General features: G+C 45.0%; 1 protein-coding gene across 5 annotated transcripts in view; it reads right to left on the reverse strand.

The window, feature by feature from the left end:
- Positions 1-17,867, reverse strand: part of LOC121542864 (multiple epidermal growth factor-like domains protein 8) — a 30,372-nt gene extending 12,505 nt beyond the window's left edge. The window contains exons 1-19 of one of the 5 annotated variants that reach the window (XM_045208615.1): positions 17,409-17,867; positions 16,095-16,281; positions 15,738-15,901; positions 15,236-15,445; positions 14,683-14,863; positions 14,208-14,296; positions 13,006-13,219; positions 5,449-5,632; positions 5,016-5,161; positions 4,746-4,856; positions 4,492-4,655; positions 3,936-4,037; positions 3,613-3,760; positions 3,341-3,504; positions 1,217-1,420; positions 889-1,092; positions 494-739; positions 262-380; positions 24-155 (exon numbers count right to left, since the gene is read on the reverse strand). In XM_045208615.1, the coding sequence (XP_045064550.1) occupies positions 24-155; positions 262-380; positions 494-739; positions 889-1,092; positions 1,217-1,420; positions 3,341-3,504; positions 3,613-3,760; positions 3,936-4,037; positions 4,492-4,655; positions 4,746-4,856; positions 5,016-5,161; positions 5,449-5,632; positions 13,006-13,219; positions 14,208-14,296; positions 14,683-14,863; positions 15,236-15,445; positions 15,738-15,901; positions 16,095-16,281; positions 17,409-17,432 (2,993 nt within the window). In that variant the 5' untranslated portion in view covers positions 17,433-17,867. Of the gene's footprint in view, positions 1-23; positions 156-261; positions 381-493; positions 740-888; positions 1,093-1,216; positions 1,421-3,340; positions 3,505-3,612; positions 3,761-3,935; positions 4,038-4,491; positions 4,656-4,745; positions 4,857-5,015; positions 5,162-5,448; positions 5,633-13,005; positions 13,220-14,207; positions 14,297-14,682; positions 14,864-15,235; positions 15,446-15,737; positions 15,902-16,094; positions 16,347-17,383 lie in introns of all 5 variants that reach the window. The other 4 variants (XM_041852450.2, XM_045208616.1, XM_041852449.2 and 1 more) reach the window with 4 other exon arrangements.
- Positions 17,868-18,162: the final 295 nt, after the last annotated feature.

Consider the following 18,162-nt stretch of genomic DNA (forward strand, 5'->3'; position numbering starts at 1 on the left):
GCTCATTGGTTCTAATGGTTTACCTGTCATACCAGTCCCTGCACTCTCCGTAGGGGTACTTAGTGAGGTAGGCCGCAAAGTAGAAGCAGGCTTGGGCCGACTCACACCACGCACACTGACTGGAGTTAGACAAACACTCCCCACATGTCCTCCTCCTGTTACCGGGGAGAGGTTAAGAGAGAGAGTGAGAGAGTTGCATAGTGTATGAGTAATTGCCCCAAGCAACATTATATTACGATCAGCCCGACAGTGGGTACTCACTGGTTGCAGACTTTAGGGCACCCCACTGGGTCGCGAATGGATCCTTCCAGTCTCCCCCGTCGGCTGCATTGGTAGTCACCCTTCTTGCTGGAGTTTATCTGCCACTCACAGTAGGGGTCCTGTCGGCCAAAGATCATAAAGGTCAAAGGTCTACAAGATCTATAAGGGGAGTAATAAAAAAAAAAAATGTTTATTAAGCTGATGGCAGTGAGGTGTTTTGTATGTTTATTACCTGAGTGCAGGCGGAGCAGTCCCTGTACTCCTCACAGAGGGTGCATTGCGGCGGGGCCAGCAGCAGGTGGCGCTCCCCTTCCCCCTGGTCCTCCGGGCAGGGCTCCAGGTCAGGCAGGGCACGGAACAGACAGCGGCCCAGAGACGGACACCAGCCACAGGACTGGTCTGACAGACACGCCAAGCACGACTGGTACCCCGAGCAAGAGCCAGAACGGTACGGCTCCAAGAACAAGAAGGAAATCTCCTACAGAGAGAAAGAAAGGAGGAAAAAAAGGGATAGAGAGACAGTGGGAGAAACAAACGTCTTCAATATTGATGTTAAGGGTATCGAGCCTTAGTATTACAGTATAAACCTTTTGTTTATAACATCTGTAATTGTCAGCTGGTACTCACACTTCCGCCGGGCAGGGTGGTTCTGTTCCAGGTCAGGGCCATCTCACTGGTCTGTCCAGAGCCTGAGTTGTTGAGGTATCCCTCGGCCTGGACCAGGTAGCGGTTCCCTCGGGTCAGGTTGGGAAACAGACGACCCATGTCAGGACGGGACAGCAGCTTCGTCTCCTTCTCCTGGTGAGCTGCCCAGCGACCTACCACCTCCTTCTGAGGGTAGGAGGAGGAGGTTGGGAGAGAGTTCAGTAAAAACAAATGACTGTCTGGCTCTACTCGTATCTCTCAAAAACGTGTAATGTAAGCACCCATCTCCCTCTCTCTCTCCCTCTCTCACCAGTTGCAGGGAATTGGGTCCAGCAGCCATGCGGGCCTCAAAGTGTAGCCTCTGTATCCGGGCCCACATGGAGACTGTCTCGGTGGGAGGGGGTGCAGGTGGAGGCGCACCCCACAGGGGGTGGATGAAGCCCCGGAACTGCAGGGTGACGTCCATCTCTGTGGTGGGGCTGAGGATGATGGAGGTGCTGCGCAGGATGGACACCTGAAGGGGTGGAGGTTCAAGGGGGATGGAGGTGTTACAACTGACATTAGGAGTGGCACGTCTCACAGCAAGGTACAGAAGTCAAACGTAAAGGCAGAGAAAGCTAAGAAAATCCTAAAAGAACCAAGAGTGCAAGAATGGCACCCTATTCCCTATGAAGAGCACTACTTTGGACCAGAACCCATAGGGAAACCCTATGAAAAACCCTATGGGCTCTGGTCCAAAGTAGTGCACAAAGGGAAATAGAGTACAGAGGAATAGAGAAGAGAGAGAGAGAAGAACAAAACAGCCTTACATTCAGTCAGATAAGAGTTTGGGAAGCCCACAGTATCTTAAGCAGGGCGGGAGGAGGGTAAGTATTTAGAGGGGCTTTAGAGACGCAGTATAGCTAGAAGTAGAGGTAATACCAGGGGTGAAAGCAAGGTGGTACAGTGTCCCAGAAAAATAAAATGTGTCAAGGAAACTGTAGGCTATTACACCATTATTTATCATTACCGCAATATTTGTGAATGGACTTGAAAATAAATGGGTGGTATTAGCCTACACTCCAAAATGCAATGTGGTTCGACGAGAACACTGACATTTTGCTAAGGCAAAGTTGAGTGGTTGACACCGGGACGTGGGGACAGCAGTGGACGCATAAATTCTGGCTTAATGACAATAGCCAAATCTCATTACACTTTTTGGTGTTTTGTGTAAAAGATGCCTCTTTCCATTCACCACTGTTTGGAGGCTGGAAATATGTTGAGAGTGGATGAATGTGCCAGGGTGGCCTGATTGTTTGACAATCAGATGAAAACATCTTGACTGGTTGTGTTTATGCTACAATAAAACGTAACACATTTTAAAGGTTAACTGACAAATCTTTACGACTAGGCCCACAGAGAACCTATTAAATTAACATGGATTCTATATATAATTCTATGAGTAGGCCCCCTTAAAAATGTGGGTGCATGCAAGGTCCCGTACCGGAAAGAAATCTACCTCACCCCTGGGCAATATAAATATCTATATATTTTTTGGTACTTTTTACCCCCTTTTCCTCCCCAATTTCATGATATCCACTTGGTAGTTACAGTCTTGTCCCATCGCTGTAACTCCCGTACAGACTCGGGAGAGGCGAAGGTCGAGAGCCATGCATCCTCCGAAACACGACCACGCCAAGCCTCACTGCTTCTTGACACACTGCTCGCTTAACCCGGAAGCCAGCCGCACCAATGTGTTGGAGGAAACACTGTACAGCTGGCGACCGAAGTCAGCTTGCATGCGCCCGGCACGCCACAAGGAGTCGCTAGAGCGCGATGGGACAAGGACATCCCAGCCGGCCAAACCCTCCCCTAACCTGGACGACGCAGGGCCAATTGTGCGCCATCTCATGGGTCTCCCGGTCGCGACACAGCCCGGGATCAAACCCGGATCTGTAGTGATGCCTCTAGCACTGCGATGCAGTGCCTTAGACGCTGCGCCACTCGGGAGGCCACCCCTCTGCAATACTTAATATATGCCATTTAGCAGATGCTTTTATCCAAAGTGACTTGCAGTCATGCATGCATACATTTTACGTATAGGTGGCCCCAGCGGGAATCAAACCCACGAGCCACACAGGACCACAATACTTGGCAGTAGGGTTGTCATGATACCAGTATCGTGATACTCAGAGGTATCGTGGCAAGGAAACAAAACAAGAAGCGCACTAAATGTTCTGAGGAAACAAGTCCTAATGTTGAAAACAAGCAGCCTGATGTTGTCTCCCAGAATCCTGTTTCTTTTCCATGCTATAGTACACAATCATTTACGTACAGTACGTTTTTAAAGGACCAAAGAGTCTGCTTTGTGTTTAACTTTTTGCTATGGAAAATCAGTTATCGTAGTTTCCTGATGTTGGTATCGTGACAACCCTACTTCGCGGGGCCTCTGTACCTTGTCAGGCTGGGAGTCGTTGCGGGGGTGCTGGAAGGTGAGCAGGTGCAGTCCCGGGACATAGTTCTCAGTGCGACAGGAAAGGATTGAGGTGAGGAAACGGGTACGCTCCCCCCACCAGCCGTACGCCCCTGAGATCTGGTCCACACGGCAAGCACTTTGATCTGCAATACCGAGAGCTCAGTATTGTTGTTTCTCATGTGGTCCATCTCCCATGCATTTTAGCTTTTGATATTTGTATTTCCCCTCCTCCCTCCATCTGTGCATCTCACCTGACACAGGTAGGCAGGACTCGTTCTGGACACACCAGCCGAAGTCACCGGGGGCGCGGGGCAGGGAACCTGGAGCCCCACTGAACACCAGGCAGGACTGGCAGTCAGAAAGGAAGCGGGCCAGGCCCAGGCACCCTGTGCTGCCACACTGGAGAGAGACAGTTAAACATTGTTTTTATACAACAGGGAACTCAGGTTAAACAACATTGTTTTTATCCATGGTCATGTTAGGTTCTTAGGAGAAGGTGAATAGGGAGGACAGATGGATGAGGTTTGGGTTGAAAAAGGGATGCAAAAAGTAGGGTGTTGGATAGGTGTGTTACCGGGTTGGTGGGTTGGTACTCCCGACAGCGGCCCTCACACCAGCTGCATTCTGGGTTCTTCAGACACACGCTCTCGTCTGGTGCCTCGGCACACACAGCGTCCTGACACACACAGAAACACACAGTCAGACAAAGATACACACACCACAGCAGGTCTCTCCAACCCTGTTCCTGGAAAGCTACCGTCCTGTAGGTTTTCGCTCTAACCCTAATCTAGGGCACCTGATACTAATAATTAGCTGGTTGATAAGATGAATCAGGTTAGTTACAACTGGGGTTGGAGCGAAAACCTACAGGAGGGTAGCGCTCCAGGAACAGGGTTGGAGAGACCTGCACCACAGTGAACTAACCAAAAATTGTGCACAAGAAATACAATGTTTACAAATCCTGCTTTCAACCACAAAAAAACAGTATCACTGAAAAACATTGTGCTTCAGGAGATGAGAGCATTGCAGTTTCAACCATCCACCTCTCCCCCTTTCAATATGCCCCTGTCCACCATGCAATAATATTCCTTAATAAACTCTCCATCCCTCCCTCCTTCTCTCCTCCTTACATCTTGACTCACCCGGTCTCCTGGGTCACTGCTCACAAACAGAGGAACTTTGTACGCCACCAGGTCTCCACGGGCAATACCACTGTATCCCCCGGCAACCAGCAGCACCCTGCCCTCCATCACAGCAGCTACATGGGAGTACCGCCCTCTCACAGCCTCTCCTCCTGAAGGGAAAGAGAGAGAGATGATTCAACATAAAGCAACATGAATGTCTGTATGAGCAAGTGAGAATGTGTGCGTGTGTAGGGACTCACTGTGCTGGAGGCTCTCCCCAGCAGACACCCACTGGTGACAGCCCAGGTGGTAGAAGAAGATTCCCTCATCATAACACTTCTCCTCCTGGTAGTGGATGTGCACATTCCCCCCTGAGAGAGAGGGGGGGGTGGAATAGGGAGAATAGGAGCGATATTAGACGGTAAAGCGGCTGGACAGCAAACAATTGTATGAATCCATTCAGGAGGTCTCCATCCCTATCCTTTAATCTCTGTGATGACCATCTCCATCTCTATCATATGTCCCCTCACCATAGACCACCATGTAGTTGCCGATGACGGTGGCTGAGTGGAAGGCTCTCTCCCTGGGGCCTGTGGCTGGGAAACGGGAGCGGAACGAGGTCCAGAACCTCCGGTCCACGTGGAATACATCCGTGGAGTTCACACGTACACTGAACCTGAGGGGGAGAGAGAGGCAGGAAGGAGGCAGATGATTTGAGAGACTATAGAAACACTCCCAAACATTAACACACAGAGACTTGCTGAGACACAAACAGATACCAAACAGTATTGGGAATCACATGGACACTGAACCTTGGAGAAGCCAAGAACCTAGCGAGAACCTGTTCTTCCATGACCAAATAGCACTAAACACACACACACGACTCAATGTGTACTCTCAGTGTGTACTTTAACTTGGATAATAAACACAAGACAGTCCCACAATCCCCTCCTCCAACTGTACCTGGCGGTGGTAGGCCTGTGGCCCCCGTAGACCAGCAGGGCCCGGGACGGGGGGTGGAACACCATGGAGTGACCTGCTGTGGCGGGGGGCTTCCCACCGGTGGGCTGCACCGCTTCCCACACCCCAGAACCCCGCAGACCAAACCGATACAGTGATGACGAGAACATGTCCTCTTCCGTACGACCTGAAGAGTGGAGAGGAGAAAAAGGCACAGGTGTGTGCTTTTCCAAATCATGTCCAATCAATTGAATTTACCACAGGTGGACTCCAATCAAGTTGTAGAAACACCTCAAGGATGATCAATGGAAACAGGATCCACCTGAGCTCAATTGAGTCTCATAGCAAAGGGTCTGAATACTTATAGCGCCAGTCAAAAGTTTGGACACACCTACTCATTCTAGTGTTTTTCTTTATTTTTTTACTATTTTCTACATTGTAGCATAATAGTGAAGACATCAAAACTATGAAATAACACATATGTAATCATGTAGTAACCAAAAAAGTGTTAAACAAATCAAAATATATTTGAGATTCTTCAAAGTAGCCACCCTTTGCCTTGATGACAGCTTTGCACACTGCTGGCATTCTCTCAACCAGCTTCATGTCAATTAACAGGTGTGCCTTGTTAAACGTTAATTTGGGGAATTTCTTTCCTTCTTAATGCGTTTGAGACAATCAGTTGTATTGTGACAAGGTAGGGGTGGGTATACAGAAGATAGCCCTATTTGGTAAAAGGCCAAGTCCATATTATGGCAAGAACAGCTCAAATAAGCAAAGAGAAACGACAGTCCATCATTACTTTAAGACATGAAGGTCAGTCAATCCGGAACATTTCAAGAACTTTGAAAGTTTCTTCAAGTGCAGTCGCAAAAACCATCAAGCGCTATGATGAAACTGGCTCTCATGAGGACCGCCACAGGAAAGGAAGACCCAGAGTTACCTCTGCTGCAGAGGATAAGTTCATTAGAGTTACCAGCCTCAGAAATCGTAGCCCAAATAAATGCTTCACAGAGTTCAAGTAACAGACACATCTCAACATCAACTGTTCAGAGGAGACTGTGTGAATCAGACCTTCATGGTCAAATTGCTGTAAAGAAACCACTACTAAAGGACACCAATAAGAACAAGAGATTTGCTTGGGCCAAGAAACACGAGCAATGGACATTAGACCGGTGGAAATCTGTCCTTTTGGTCTGATGAGTCCAAATTTGAGATTTTTGGTTCCAACTGCCGTGTCTTTGTGAGACGCAGAGTAGGTGAACGGATGATCTCCGTTCACCTACTCTGTGGCATGTGTGGTTCCCAGCGTGAAGCATGGAGGAGGTGGTGTGATGGCGTGGGGGTGCTTTGCTGGTGACACTGTGGGTGATTTATTTAGAATTCAAGACACACTTAACCAGCATGGCTACCACAGCATTCTGCAGCGATACGCCATCCCATCTGGTTTGGGCTTAGTGGGACTATCATTTGTTTTTCAACAGGACAATGACCCAACACACCTCCAGGCTGTGTAAGGGCTATTTGACCAAGAAGGAGAGTGATGGAGTGCTGCATCAGATGACCTCCACAATCACCTGACCTCAACCCAATTGAGATGGTTTGGGATGAATTGGACCGCAGAGTGAAGGAAAAGCAGCCAACAATTGCTCAGCATATGTGGGAACTCCTTCAACTGTTGGAAACGCATTCCAGGTGAAGCTGGTTGAGAGAATGCCAAGAGTGTGCAAAGCTGTCATCAAGGCAAAGGGTGGCTACTTTGAAGAATCAAAAACATATTTTGATTTGTTTAACACTTTTTTGGTTACTACATGATTCCATATGTATTATTTCATAGTGTTGATGTCTTCACTATTATTCTACAATGTAGAAAATAGTAAAAATAAATAAAAAACCTTGAATGAGTAGGTGTGTCCAAACTTTTGACTGGTCCTGTATGTAAATGGTCTCCCGAGTGGCGCAGCGGTCTAAGCACTGCATCTCAGTGCTAGAGGCGTCACTACAGACCCTGGTTCGATTCCAGGCTGTATCACAATCCGGCCGTGATTGGCCCGGCACAATTGGCCCAGCTCAAGGACAGAACCAGATAGATTTAAAAACAGCACACATAGCCTACATATCAATACACACAAAATATATAGGTCAAATAGGGGAGAGGTGTTGCTTTATCTGTTTTTGAAACCAGGTTTGCTGTTTATTTGCCAATATGAGATGGAAGGGAGTTCCATGCAATAATGTCTATATAATACTGTACAGTTTCTTGAATTTGTTCTGGATTTGGGGACTGTGAAAAGACCCCTGGTGGCATGTCTAGTGGGGTAAGTGTCAAAGCTCTGTGTAAGTTGACTACAAAAACAATTTGAAATGTTCAACACATTAATGTTTCTTATAAAAAGAATAAGTGATGCAGTCAGTCTCTCCTCAACTCTTAGCCAAGAAAGACTGGCATGCATAGTATTTATATTAGCCCTCTGATTACAATGAAGAGCAAGACGTGGCACACCAGCTGCAGCTTAACTAGGTCTTTATTTTTTTTTTCCTGGGGGATGGATCAGCTTAATATTGCAGATAGATTGTAACTTCTATCAATGTAATTGTCTGCATCACTTCCAATCCCCCATGTTTTTTATATATATACTCCCCTTTATTACTTTTCAACCCCGCCATCCTTTCCCTACTTGGAGTAAATTAGTGAACAACAATGCCCAGGCCTCTACTTCCGGCCTATCCATCCATCCATCCATATTTTTTTTTTGCTCCTGAACTTCTTCTACTCTCAACCTCTCCGATCATTTTCTTTATGTCCATCCGGTTTGCTTCTATATGCCATATCTTTCTAACTGTGCTCTTTTCCAAAAGCTCCCAACATACAACCTATATACAGTGGGGATAAAAAGTATTTAGTCAGCCACCAATTGTGCAAGTTCTCCCACTTAAAAAGATGCGAGAGGCCTGTAATTTTCATCATAGGTACACGTCAACTATGACAGACAAAATGAGAAAAAATAATCCAGAAAATCACATTGTAGGATTTTGAATGAATTTATTTGCAAATTATGGTGGAAAATAAGTATTTGGTCAATAACAAAAGTTTCTCAATACTTTGTTATACAGTGGGGCAAAAAAGTATTTAGTCAGCCACTATTTGTGCAAGTTCTCCCACTTAAAAAGATGAGAGAGGCCTGTAATTTTCATCATAGGTACACGTCAACTATGAAAGACAAATTGAGGAAAAAAAATCCAGAAAATCACATTGTAGGATTTTTTATGAATTTATTTGCAAATTATGGTGGAAAATAAGTATTTGGTCACCTACAAACAAGCAAGATTTCTGGCTCTCACAGACCTGTAACTTCTTCTTTAAGAGGCTCCTCTGTCCTCCACTCATTACCTGTATTAATGGCATCTGTTTGAACTTGTTATCAGTATAAAAGACACCTGTCCACAACCTCAAACAGTCACACTCCAAACTCCACTGTGGCCAAGACCAAAGAGCTGACAAAGGACACCAGAAACAAAATTGTAGACCTGCACCAGGCTGGGAAGACTGAATCTGCAATAGGTAAGCAGCTTGGTTTGAAGAAATCAACTGTGGGAGCAATTATTAGGAAATGGAAGACATACAAGACCACTGATAATCTCCCTCGATCTGGGGCTCCACGCAAGATCTCACCCCGTAGGGTCAAAATGATCACAAGAACGGTGAGCAAAAATCCCAGAACCACACGGGGGGGACCTAGTGAATGACCTGCAGAGAGCTGGGACCAAAGTAACAAAGCCTACCATCAGTAACACACTACGCCGCCAGGGACTCAAATCCTGCAGTGCAAGACGTGTCCGCCTGCTTAAGCCAGTAAATGTCCAGGCCTGTCTGAAGTTTGCTAGAGTGCATTTGGATGATCCAGAAGAGGATTGGGAGAATGTCATATGGTCAGATGAAACCAAAATAGAACTTTTTGGTAAAAACTCAACTCGTCGTGTTTGGAGGACAAAGAATGCTGAGTTGCATCCAAAGAACACCATACCTACTGTGAAGCATGGGGGTGGAAACATCATGCTTTGGGGCTGTTTTTCTGCAAAGGGACCAGGACGACTGATCCGTGTAAAGGAACGAATGAATGGGGCCATGTATCGTGAGATTTTGAGTGAAAACCTCCTTCCATCAGCAAGGGCATTGAAGATGAAACGTGGCTGGGTCTTTCAGCATGACAATGATCCCAAACACACCGCCCGGGCAATGAAGGAGTGGCTTCGTAAGAAGCATTTCAAGGTCCTGGAGTGGCCTAGCCAGTCTCCTGATCTCAACCCCATAGAAAATCTTTGGAGGGAGTTGAAAGTCTGTGTTGCCCAGCGACAGCCCCAAAACATCACTGCTCTAGAGGAGATCTGCATGGAGGAATGGGCAAAAATACCAGCAACAGTGTGTGAAAACCTTGTGAAGACTTACAGAAAACGTTTGACCTGTGTCATTGCCAACAAAGGGTATATAACAAGTATTGAGAAACTTTTGTTATTGACCAAATACTTATTTTCCACCATAATTTGCAAATAAATTCATTAAAAATCCTACAATGTGATTTTCTGGATTTTTTTTTCTCATTTTGTCTGTCATAGTTGACGTGTACCTATGATGAAAATTACAGGCCTCTCTCATCTTTTTAAGTGGGAGAACTTGCACAATTGGTGGCTGACTAAATACTCTTTTTCCCCACTGTATACCCTTTGTTGGCAATGACACAGGTCAAACGTTTTCTGTAAGTCTTCACAAGGTTTTCACACACTGTTGCTGGTATTTTGGCCCATTCCTCCATGCAGATCTCCTCTAGAGCAGTGATGTTTTGGGGCTGTCGCTGGGCAACACAGACTTTCAACTCCTCCAAAGATTTTCTATGGGGTTGAGATCTGGAGACTGGCTAGGCCACTCCAGGACCTTGAAATGCTTCTTACGAAGCCACTCCTTCGTTGCCCGGGCAGTGTGTTTGGGATCATTGTCATGCTGAAAGACCCAGCCACGTTTCATCTTCAATGCCCTTGCTGATGGAAGGAGGTTTTCACTCAAAAATCTCACGATACATGGCCCCATTCATTCTTTCCTTTACACGGATCAGTCGTCCTGGTCCCTTTGCAGAAAAACAGCCCCAAAGCATGATGTTTCCACCCCCATGCTTCACAGTAGGTATGGTGTTCTTTGGATGAAACTCAGCATTCTTTGTCCTCCAAACACGACGAGTTGAGTTTTTACCAAAAAGTTCTATTTTGGTTTCATCTGACCATATGACATTCTCCCAATCCTCTTCTGGATCATCCAAATGCACTCTAGCAAACTTCAGACGGGCCTGGACATGTACTGGCTTAAGCAGGGGGACACGTCTGGCACTGCAGGATTTGAGTCCCTGGCGGCGTAGTGTGTTACTGATGGTAGGCTTTGTTACTTTGGTCCCAGCTCTCTGCAGGTCATTCACTAGGTCCCCCCATGTGGTTCTGGGATTTTTGCTCACCGTTCTTGTGATCATTTTGACCCCACGGGGTGAGATCTTGCGTGGAGCCCCAGATCGAGGGAGATTATCAGTGGTCTTGTATGTCTTCCATTTCCTAATAATTGCTCCCACAGTTGATTTCTTCAAACCAAGCTGCTTACCTATTGCAGATTCAGTCTTCCCAGCCTGGTGCAGGTCTACAGGAGCCTCTTAAAGAAGAAGTTACAGGTCTGTGAGAGCCAGAAATCTTGCTTGTTTGTAGGTGACCAAATACTTATTTTCCACCATAATTTGCAAATAAATTCATTAAAAATCCTACAATGTGATTTTCTGTTGTTTTTTTTCTCAATTTGTCTGTCATAGTTGACGTGTACCTATGATGAAAATTACAGGCCTCTCTCATCTTTTAAGTGGGAGAACTTGCACAATTGGTGGCTGACTAAATACTTTTTTCCCCCACTGTATATCTCACTAGATCAGGATATTTAACATTTTACATTACATTTTAGTCATTTAGCAGACGCTCTTATCCAGAGCGACTTACAGTTAGTGAATACATTTTTTTTTAAATACTGGCCCCCCGTGGGAATCGAACCCACAACCCTGGCGTTGCAAACACCATGCTCTATCAACTGAGCTACATCCCTGCCGGCCATTCCCTCCCCTACCCTGGACGACGCTGGGCCAATTGTGCGCCGCCCATGAGTCTCCCGGTCACGGCCGGCTGTGACAGAGCCTGGATTCGAACCAGGATCTAGTGGCACAGTTAACACTGCGATGCAGTGCCTTAGACCACTGCGCCACTCAGGAGATTTAAGCCTCCATATATCTACTAGTTCTAATGTATCCATGACGTTCACGATTTCCTTAAGAGCATGTGGGTGATTGTTTGTGGTGTGATTTCTTTTACGGTCCATTGAGCTATTTAAAACAGTATTATAATCCCCCACCATAATAATATTGTCTTGAATTGCTTGCAGGGTTGATAATTTATTATATATATTGTCAAAGAATTGAGGATCATCATTATTTGGTACGTAAAGGTTAATGAGCCATATCTGTTTATGGTCCAATAACATATTTAAAATAATCCATCTACCTTGCGTATCTATTTGGACAATTTGCACATTCGGATCGAAATTACTATTAATTAATATCATCACCCCTTTTGAATTTCTTTGCCCATGGGAGAAGTATATTCCCCCCCCCCCCCCATTCTTTTTTCCACGCAACTTCATCTCGAATTGTTGAATGAGTTTCCTGTATACAATAGATATTATATTCCTTCTCTTTGAGCCATGTAAATATTGTTTTTCTTTTGTTATTATCAACTAAGCCATTACAATTATAACTGGCTATACTTATTTCACCATACACCATAATGAGATACAAGTTTCAAGTCTATTTATCATTATATATGTTTGTAAATGTACCAATAAAAAATACCGTAATGATTGAGTGTCCATATAGCTGTACTGTGATATTTGCATTGCTACAGAGTAACCCTTCAATTGTTCTCCACTAATTCCCCTGCTAAAGCCCCTCACCATCCCAAGTTGAGCCGTCATCCCAGTGATCAGCATCCCACCCACGTCCCTCCGGATCCCTAAGGCCCCGAGAGGCCAGGACCCATCCATCGAAAACAGCACACAGTGCCACCCACAAAACAGAAGCAGATTAACCACCAAAAGCATTTCCAATGCTGTCACCTCTATATATATAACTATTTTAAAAAAATTATGCATATCCTATTTTCCATCATTATCAATTAATATGCGTAATAACGCTGGCAGTTCAAGCATAGGATTTTAACATATAACCCGGATTGCCATTGTATTACATTTAATTCATTGACAAGCAATTATTATCCTAGCAAATAATTCCTGTGGTCCATTCCATACCCCCCCCTCCCCTCCAACATCCCCACAACAGATGCAGCTTAACTAAGTCTTTCTTTGCAGCACTTGAACATATTCTGCAAGAGGTTTTCACTGCATATACACACACCTATAAAGTAATGTTTGCAGTTTAAAAATATTCTACAAATTCAGGTAACAACATTGCATTTCAATTAGTAATTTACCTCCAAATATGTAGAGATAGTTGTCCACTACAGCTGCTGCATGGTTGGCCACTCTCGGTGCCCCGTGCAAATGGGATTGGCCGAGCTGCTGCCAGTCATCCTGGATTGGGCGGTACATCCAGACATCGCTGGCTAAAGCGGCGCTCGCGAGCTCTCCTCCGAAGATCACCATGTTCCCCTTCCACTCAACTGCTGTGTGGGAGTGACGAGCCGCCTGACAGAGGGAGGGGGGAAAGAAAGAAGAGAGGAAGAGGGGGGTGATGAGAAGAGAGATGACAGTTGGGATGGGGTGGGCAGGAGGAAGAAAGGGAAGGATGAGAGGAAGTGGGAACAAGAAGAAAGAGAAAAAGGAGGGGTGAGAGTGAGACAGTAAGATAGGGAGAGATGTAGAAAGTGGTTCACAGGAGAGGGAGGGAAAGAGAAATGTTTAGGAGCATTGGTTTAGTCCAATGAGTCCCACCGCATCGCCGGCGCGTTTTTAACTAACCCCTTTTAGTCTGTGTGAATAATGGGGGCGAAGCTAGAGTGGTGTTTGTGAGACAATGGCGGATCCCGAAGGGGTCTTTTATACAAAACCATCTGTAGAGTCCAAATGGTTTGAGCTACAAACTATTAAAAGCTGAGACTCACACGAACATGCACATGTAACATATTTTGCTCTATGACACTCACAAGCTACACAAGAGTCGTTAGAAGGTAAGGGGTTCTTCTACATAGAAGATCATAGGAAATCCCAGGACATAGTGTCTATAATACTGTAATAAGCTCACATAGTTGCTGTCACAAACACCAAACAGTTGTCACTGACTAGTTGGATATTTAATTTCCCAATGAGCAAACCATTTCTGTACTTACAGCATTCATATAAATTCCTTTTTATCAGGTTTTTGCTTTGGCGGACCTTATTTTTTTATCGACATTTGTCAATATAACTCATGAATGCAACTGTTTATGTCAAATTGTTTTGTGTTCTACTTGTAGCCCTGGTTGTCTTGAAAATATTGTGAGGCTAAATATAAGGGCTGGACATGTAGTTAAATGAAAGTCAGATAAATGAAAATCCAAATTTTGCTGGGATCTTCAATAAAATATCAAAGCATAAGATAAACACAGGAAAGAATAACTAAAAGAGAACAGTCTTTGACATCTTGTATTAAGATTATATCATGCATATATATTATAAGCATGGGGCAGGCACTTACTGGGGAGTGTCCATAAGATCTGTTCTCCCACTGGTTCATGCTGAAGTTGTATTTAACCAGGTCCCCCAGAGCTCGGTTCAAGTCAAACCCTGAAATATCAAACAGCACCAACCATACAGAACCAGTTAACCTATTACATCATGACATGTATTGAAAGCCACAATGCTTACTATGCAGAGACAGTTGTCCAACAGCAATAAGGTCTTCTGTGAAGCCGTGTACTCGCCTCATCTAAACTGGGTTAATGTTAACCAAGCCAAACAATACTCCTGACTGGGTCGATACCGGGTCCAGTTAGACAATGAATCAGCACATAAAGTGAAAACAAATCAACCCTAACATCCTGACTAACAAGACCTGAATTTGAATAGTATACAGTATTGGTATACCTTCGGCATGTAAAATATTTTTTTTTATGTACAATGGGATCCACCACTATATAAAAATAAACAAACAGTTGTGTTCTATCCCTCACCTCCAAACAGGTACATGGCTCCAGTGGAGGACAGGTAGACCCCAGCAGAGCCGGTCCGGGGGGGAGTGTAGGGGTCGCCCCCGCTCACCTGCCACCACTGCCCCGCCCCACTGTCATCACGGAGACCCAACTGACAGCTCTGGCCCAGGAAGTCCGAGCTGCAGAGACAACGCTCTCCTCTCTGAGAGAGGAAGAGAAAGAAGGAGAAAGAAAGAAAGTGTGAGAGAAATCAGCAATCAACGATATTACAATATGTAAAGGAAAGGAGGGTCATTCAACCCCTATTTATGTTGCTGCTGTGCTGGTTTCCCCTTCTGTGTTTGAACTCAAATGTATACCCTGCTTAATAATTAACTCCTTAGGTAGCCTTGTACATAGGTTCCCTCAGCTAGCTGTCTCCAGCATCTCAGTTGGCTGTCCACTTTCCATCCTCGCCTAACTCATCCCAACCTTTGTTTTATTGCACTGTAATAAACCAACATGTTGTCTGTATGTTGTCTAAAAACTGCACAGTTTTCAATGTGGATAATAAAGTCTCCCTTCATCTTCTTACCTTGTCACAGGTGCCATGCAGGATGCAGGCCTGGGGACACAGAGGGGTGGCGCAGTCGGCTCCTCCCCAGCCCAGGTGGCACTGGCACAGGGATGAGGCTGTGTCACAGCGCCCGTGACCTCCGCAGGCTCCAGGGCACACAGAGAACGAGTAGGTGGCATTGAAGCCCAGGAGGTTGTAGTTGGCATCGCTGAAGAGGTGGAGCAGCATCTGGAGGGAGGAGAAGAGAGAAAGGATGTGAAGGGGGCAATTAACAACTTTATTTAATTTTTTTCATGATATTGTAATCCATCCAGCCCGTCGAGTCAGAAACCTCTAGCTGTCACTCTGAATTATGTGTGCTGAAATGAATTGAGGCCATAGAAACCCATCAATCCATCCATCCATCCATTTAATGCTGGTATGAAAAGTTTCCCCACTCAAATCCCCAGCAGTCGGAGGTTGATATCCGACATCTCAGAACATGTCTAATTCCCCCTTCCATAGATAATGATGTGGTTACCTTGCCAGACTTGGCTTCTATGGGCTGCGGCAGGGTGGTGCCACTCAGACTGGCCAGTAGGGGGCTCTGGTAGGAGTCTCCATCGTAGACGAACAGGTAATCGTAGGTGCATTCTGTCTCCATGAAGGTGAAGTTCAGGACGATACGGTAATTGCTGCTGGGGGCTTGGAGAGAATACAGGAAAGAAACGTCAGTCTGATATAATTTAGAGTTTACTTAATTTGCTCTACACAGGAATTTCCTTGGCATATCTTTGGGATCCATGTATTCACATTAAACTGACAATCAACCAAGACAACTAATCTATCAACACACACTTATCACAGCACTCAGTTTTCCCACCAGTGTCTCACTCACCTTTGATGAGCCACTCGCAGTTCCCGTTTACAGAGTAGTTCCCTGGCCCATCTGTGACGTACCCTGGGGGGCCCCTCAGCACCTGTCTGTGGCCCTTACAGTCTCCTGCCCAACACCCAGGGGCCACAGTCACCAGCAGCAACCCCAGCAGGGGGCCATGGAGGAGGGAGGCCATCCTCTCCCCCACCTGGAATAAGTGGAGAAGGTGAAGAAGATGGGGTTGTCCGATTATCTTGCTCACAAGCCGGGAACCTAGAAATGGTTAAAAAAGCAATGCAACTTCAGTGAGATGGACTACATTGCTACAAATATTTTATAAAGAGGTTACATTTCAACATAGGATGAAAGATGCTCTAGTTTTGCCTATATGTCACATCAGTGTTGCATTCTTGTTACAGCACCATATGCACAGAGTCAAATATCTAAAACTCGATTGGCATTAGGCAATAACTTGCAATCAAAAATCTGCCAAATATATATTGCAGTCACATACAGCAGTAACCAAACAAGCTAAAAAATGTGTGCTGGCAGGTAGAGAAGAGATTATTTAATTTATGTCCATGGCACAGTGACAACTTAAGGAATGTGCTTTTCATATGAGACTAGTGTTACTACTGATCCAATTATTTATGTCTCTAAGAAAGGTAAATTAATTATTCACATTTTGTAAAGTGACAACAGTCAGAGCCAGAGGTTATATAGTAAACTGACAACGTGTCACCCCCACATTGTAGAAGATTCGGCTTCTGTCAATATGACAAAATCTCATTTATTAAAATTTCCGACATATTCAAATAGTTCCTAGTTACACTTTAATAAATTAATACGTTTTCTAGATAGATATTAATAGCGAATCATCATCGCAGTTATTCTGTCTATGGGTGCTGCTCTGTTTCTAGCTTACTAATCAGCAAACATCTCAATTGAATCACGTTTCGCAAATCATTTTAAAGAATACAAAAACGCATATATAGCTAAATGCCAGGAAACGGTGAGCGAGCAGCTAGCTAGTAGCTATCAAAACAATGCTAACTATCCGCAGACAAACGCTAACTAACTAGCTAACGTTACCTGTTATTGCTATGGCTAGCTAACGTAATGTCATTAGTTGGCTAACGTTAACAGAATAGCTAAATACAAACTTTGCACGTTGCTAGTAGCTAGTTAGTTATAACCAGATAGCCAGCAAGCGACTATTGAACGTTAGCTAGCGTAGCGGATTTGCTGTTATCTTGAAAGCGACACCAATCACCACACTAGTAGAGCCTAGAACCGTTACATTAGCTTACCTTCCCATGCATTTGTGATACTCACCAGATCCCGTGTCTCCGTCCCCATGATATTTTACATTGTCAGTGAGTTGTGAGCGACACAATGCAAAACTGCTTGTGAGATAGCTAAGGTTAGCTAGCAATGGCTACCAAAGAGGGTCGTCGGAATCCAGCACTGGCCTCCAGTCCCCGGCGTCCGGAATCACGGGAGGACACGGACCACCCTCCGTAGGGGCTCGCGCTTACTGGTTGGCTGCTAGCCAGTTAGCGAGCAAGCTAACTTTACTCCAGATACAAAAGCGCAGTCGTTGGCCATCTATTCAATGATGGTTAGCTAAATCATAATAATGAAATATGTCTGTCGCAGCTTCAGACACATCTTCATAATTTAGCCATAATGTATGCTCTTACGCCTTAGCACACCAGCCAGCGTGAAATGTTACTTGCTTATTGCCTGACGCCAGGTGATGTTTGTTGTTTTTGTATATGGCAGCCTCCCACACAAAAGGCTCCTCTTCCTCTTCTTTAAAGTTTTATGGCACACTACACCTATTGGTGTATTGCCGCCACCTACTGTACGGGGTATTGAAACAAAAACAAAAAATATTCCATTGTACGCGCTGCTTCTTCTTCTTCTTTAAGGTTTTATGGCAGACTATAAAAATACAAACTCTAGTTTCCCATAGTATGTTAAAAAAAAGAAAAGAATGAATGAATAATGAATAATATAAATAAAATCAATTTGATTGAGAGCAAAACACTTCGGCATTCACTCAAACCTAAGACAATGAAAAGTA

The sequence above is a fragment of the Coregonus clupeaformis genome, chromosome 28 (genome assembly GCF_020615455.1).
Source record: "Coregonus clupeaformis isolate EN_2021a chromosome 28, ASM2061545v1, whole genome shotgun sequence".
In the NCBI taxonomy this organism is placed as follows: Eukaryota; Metazoa; Chordata; class Actinopteri; order Salmoniformes; family Salmonidae; genus Coregonus; species Coregonus clupeaformis.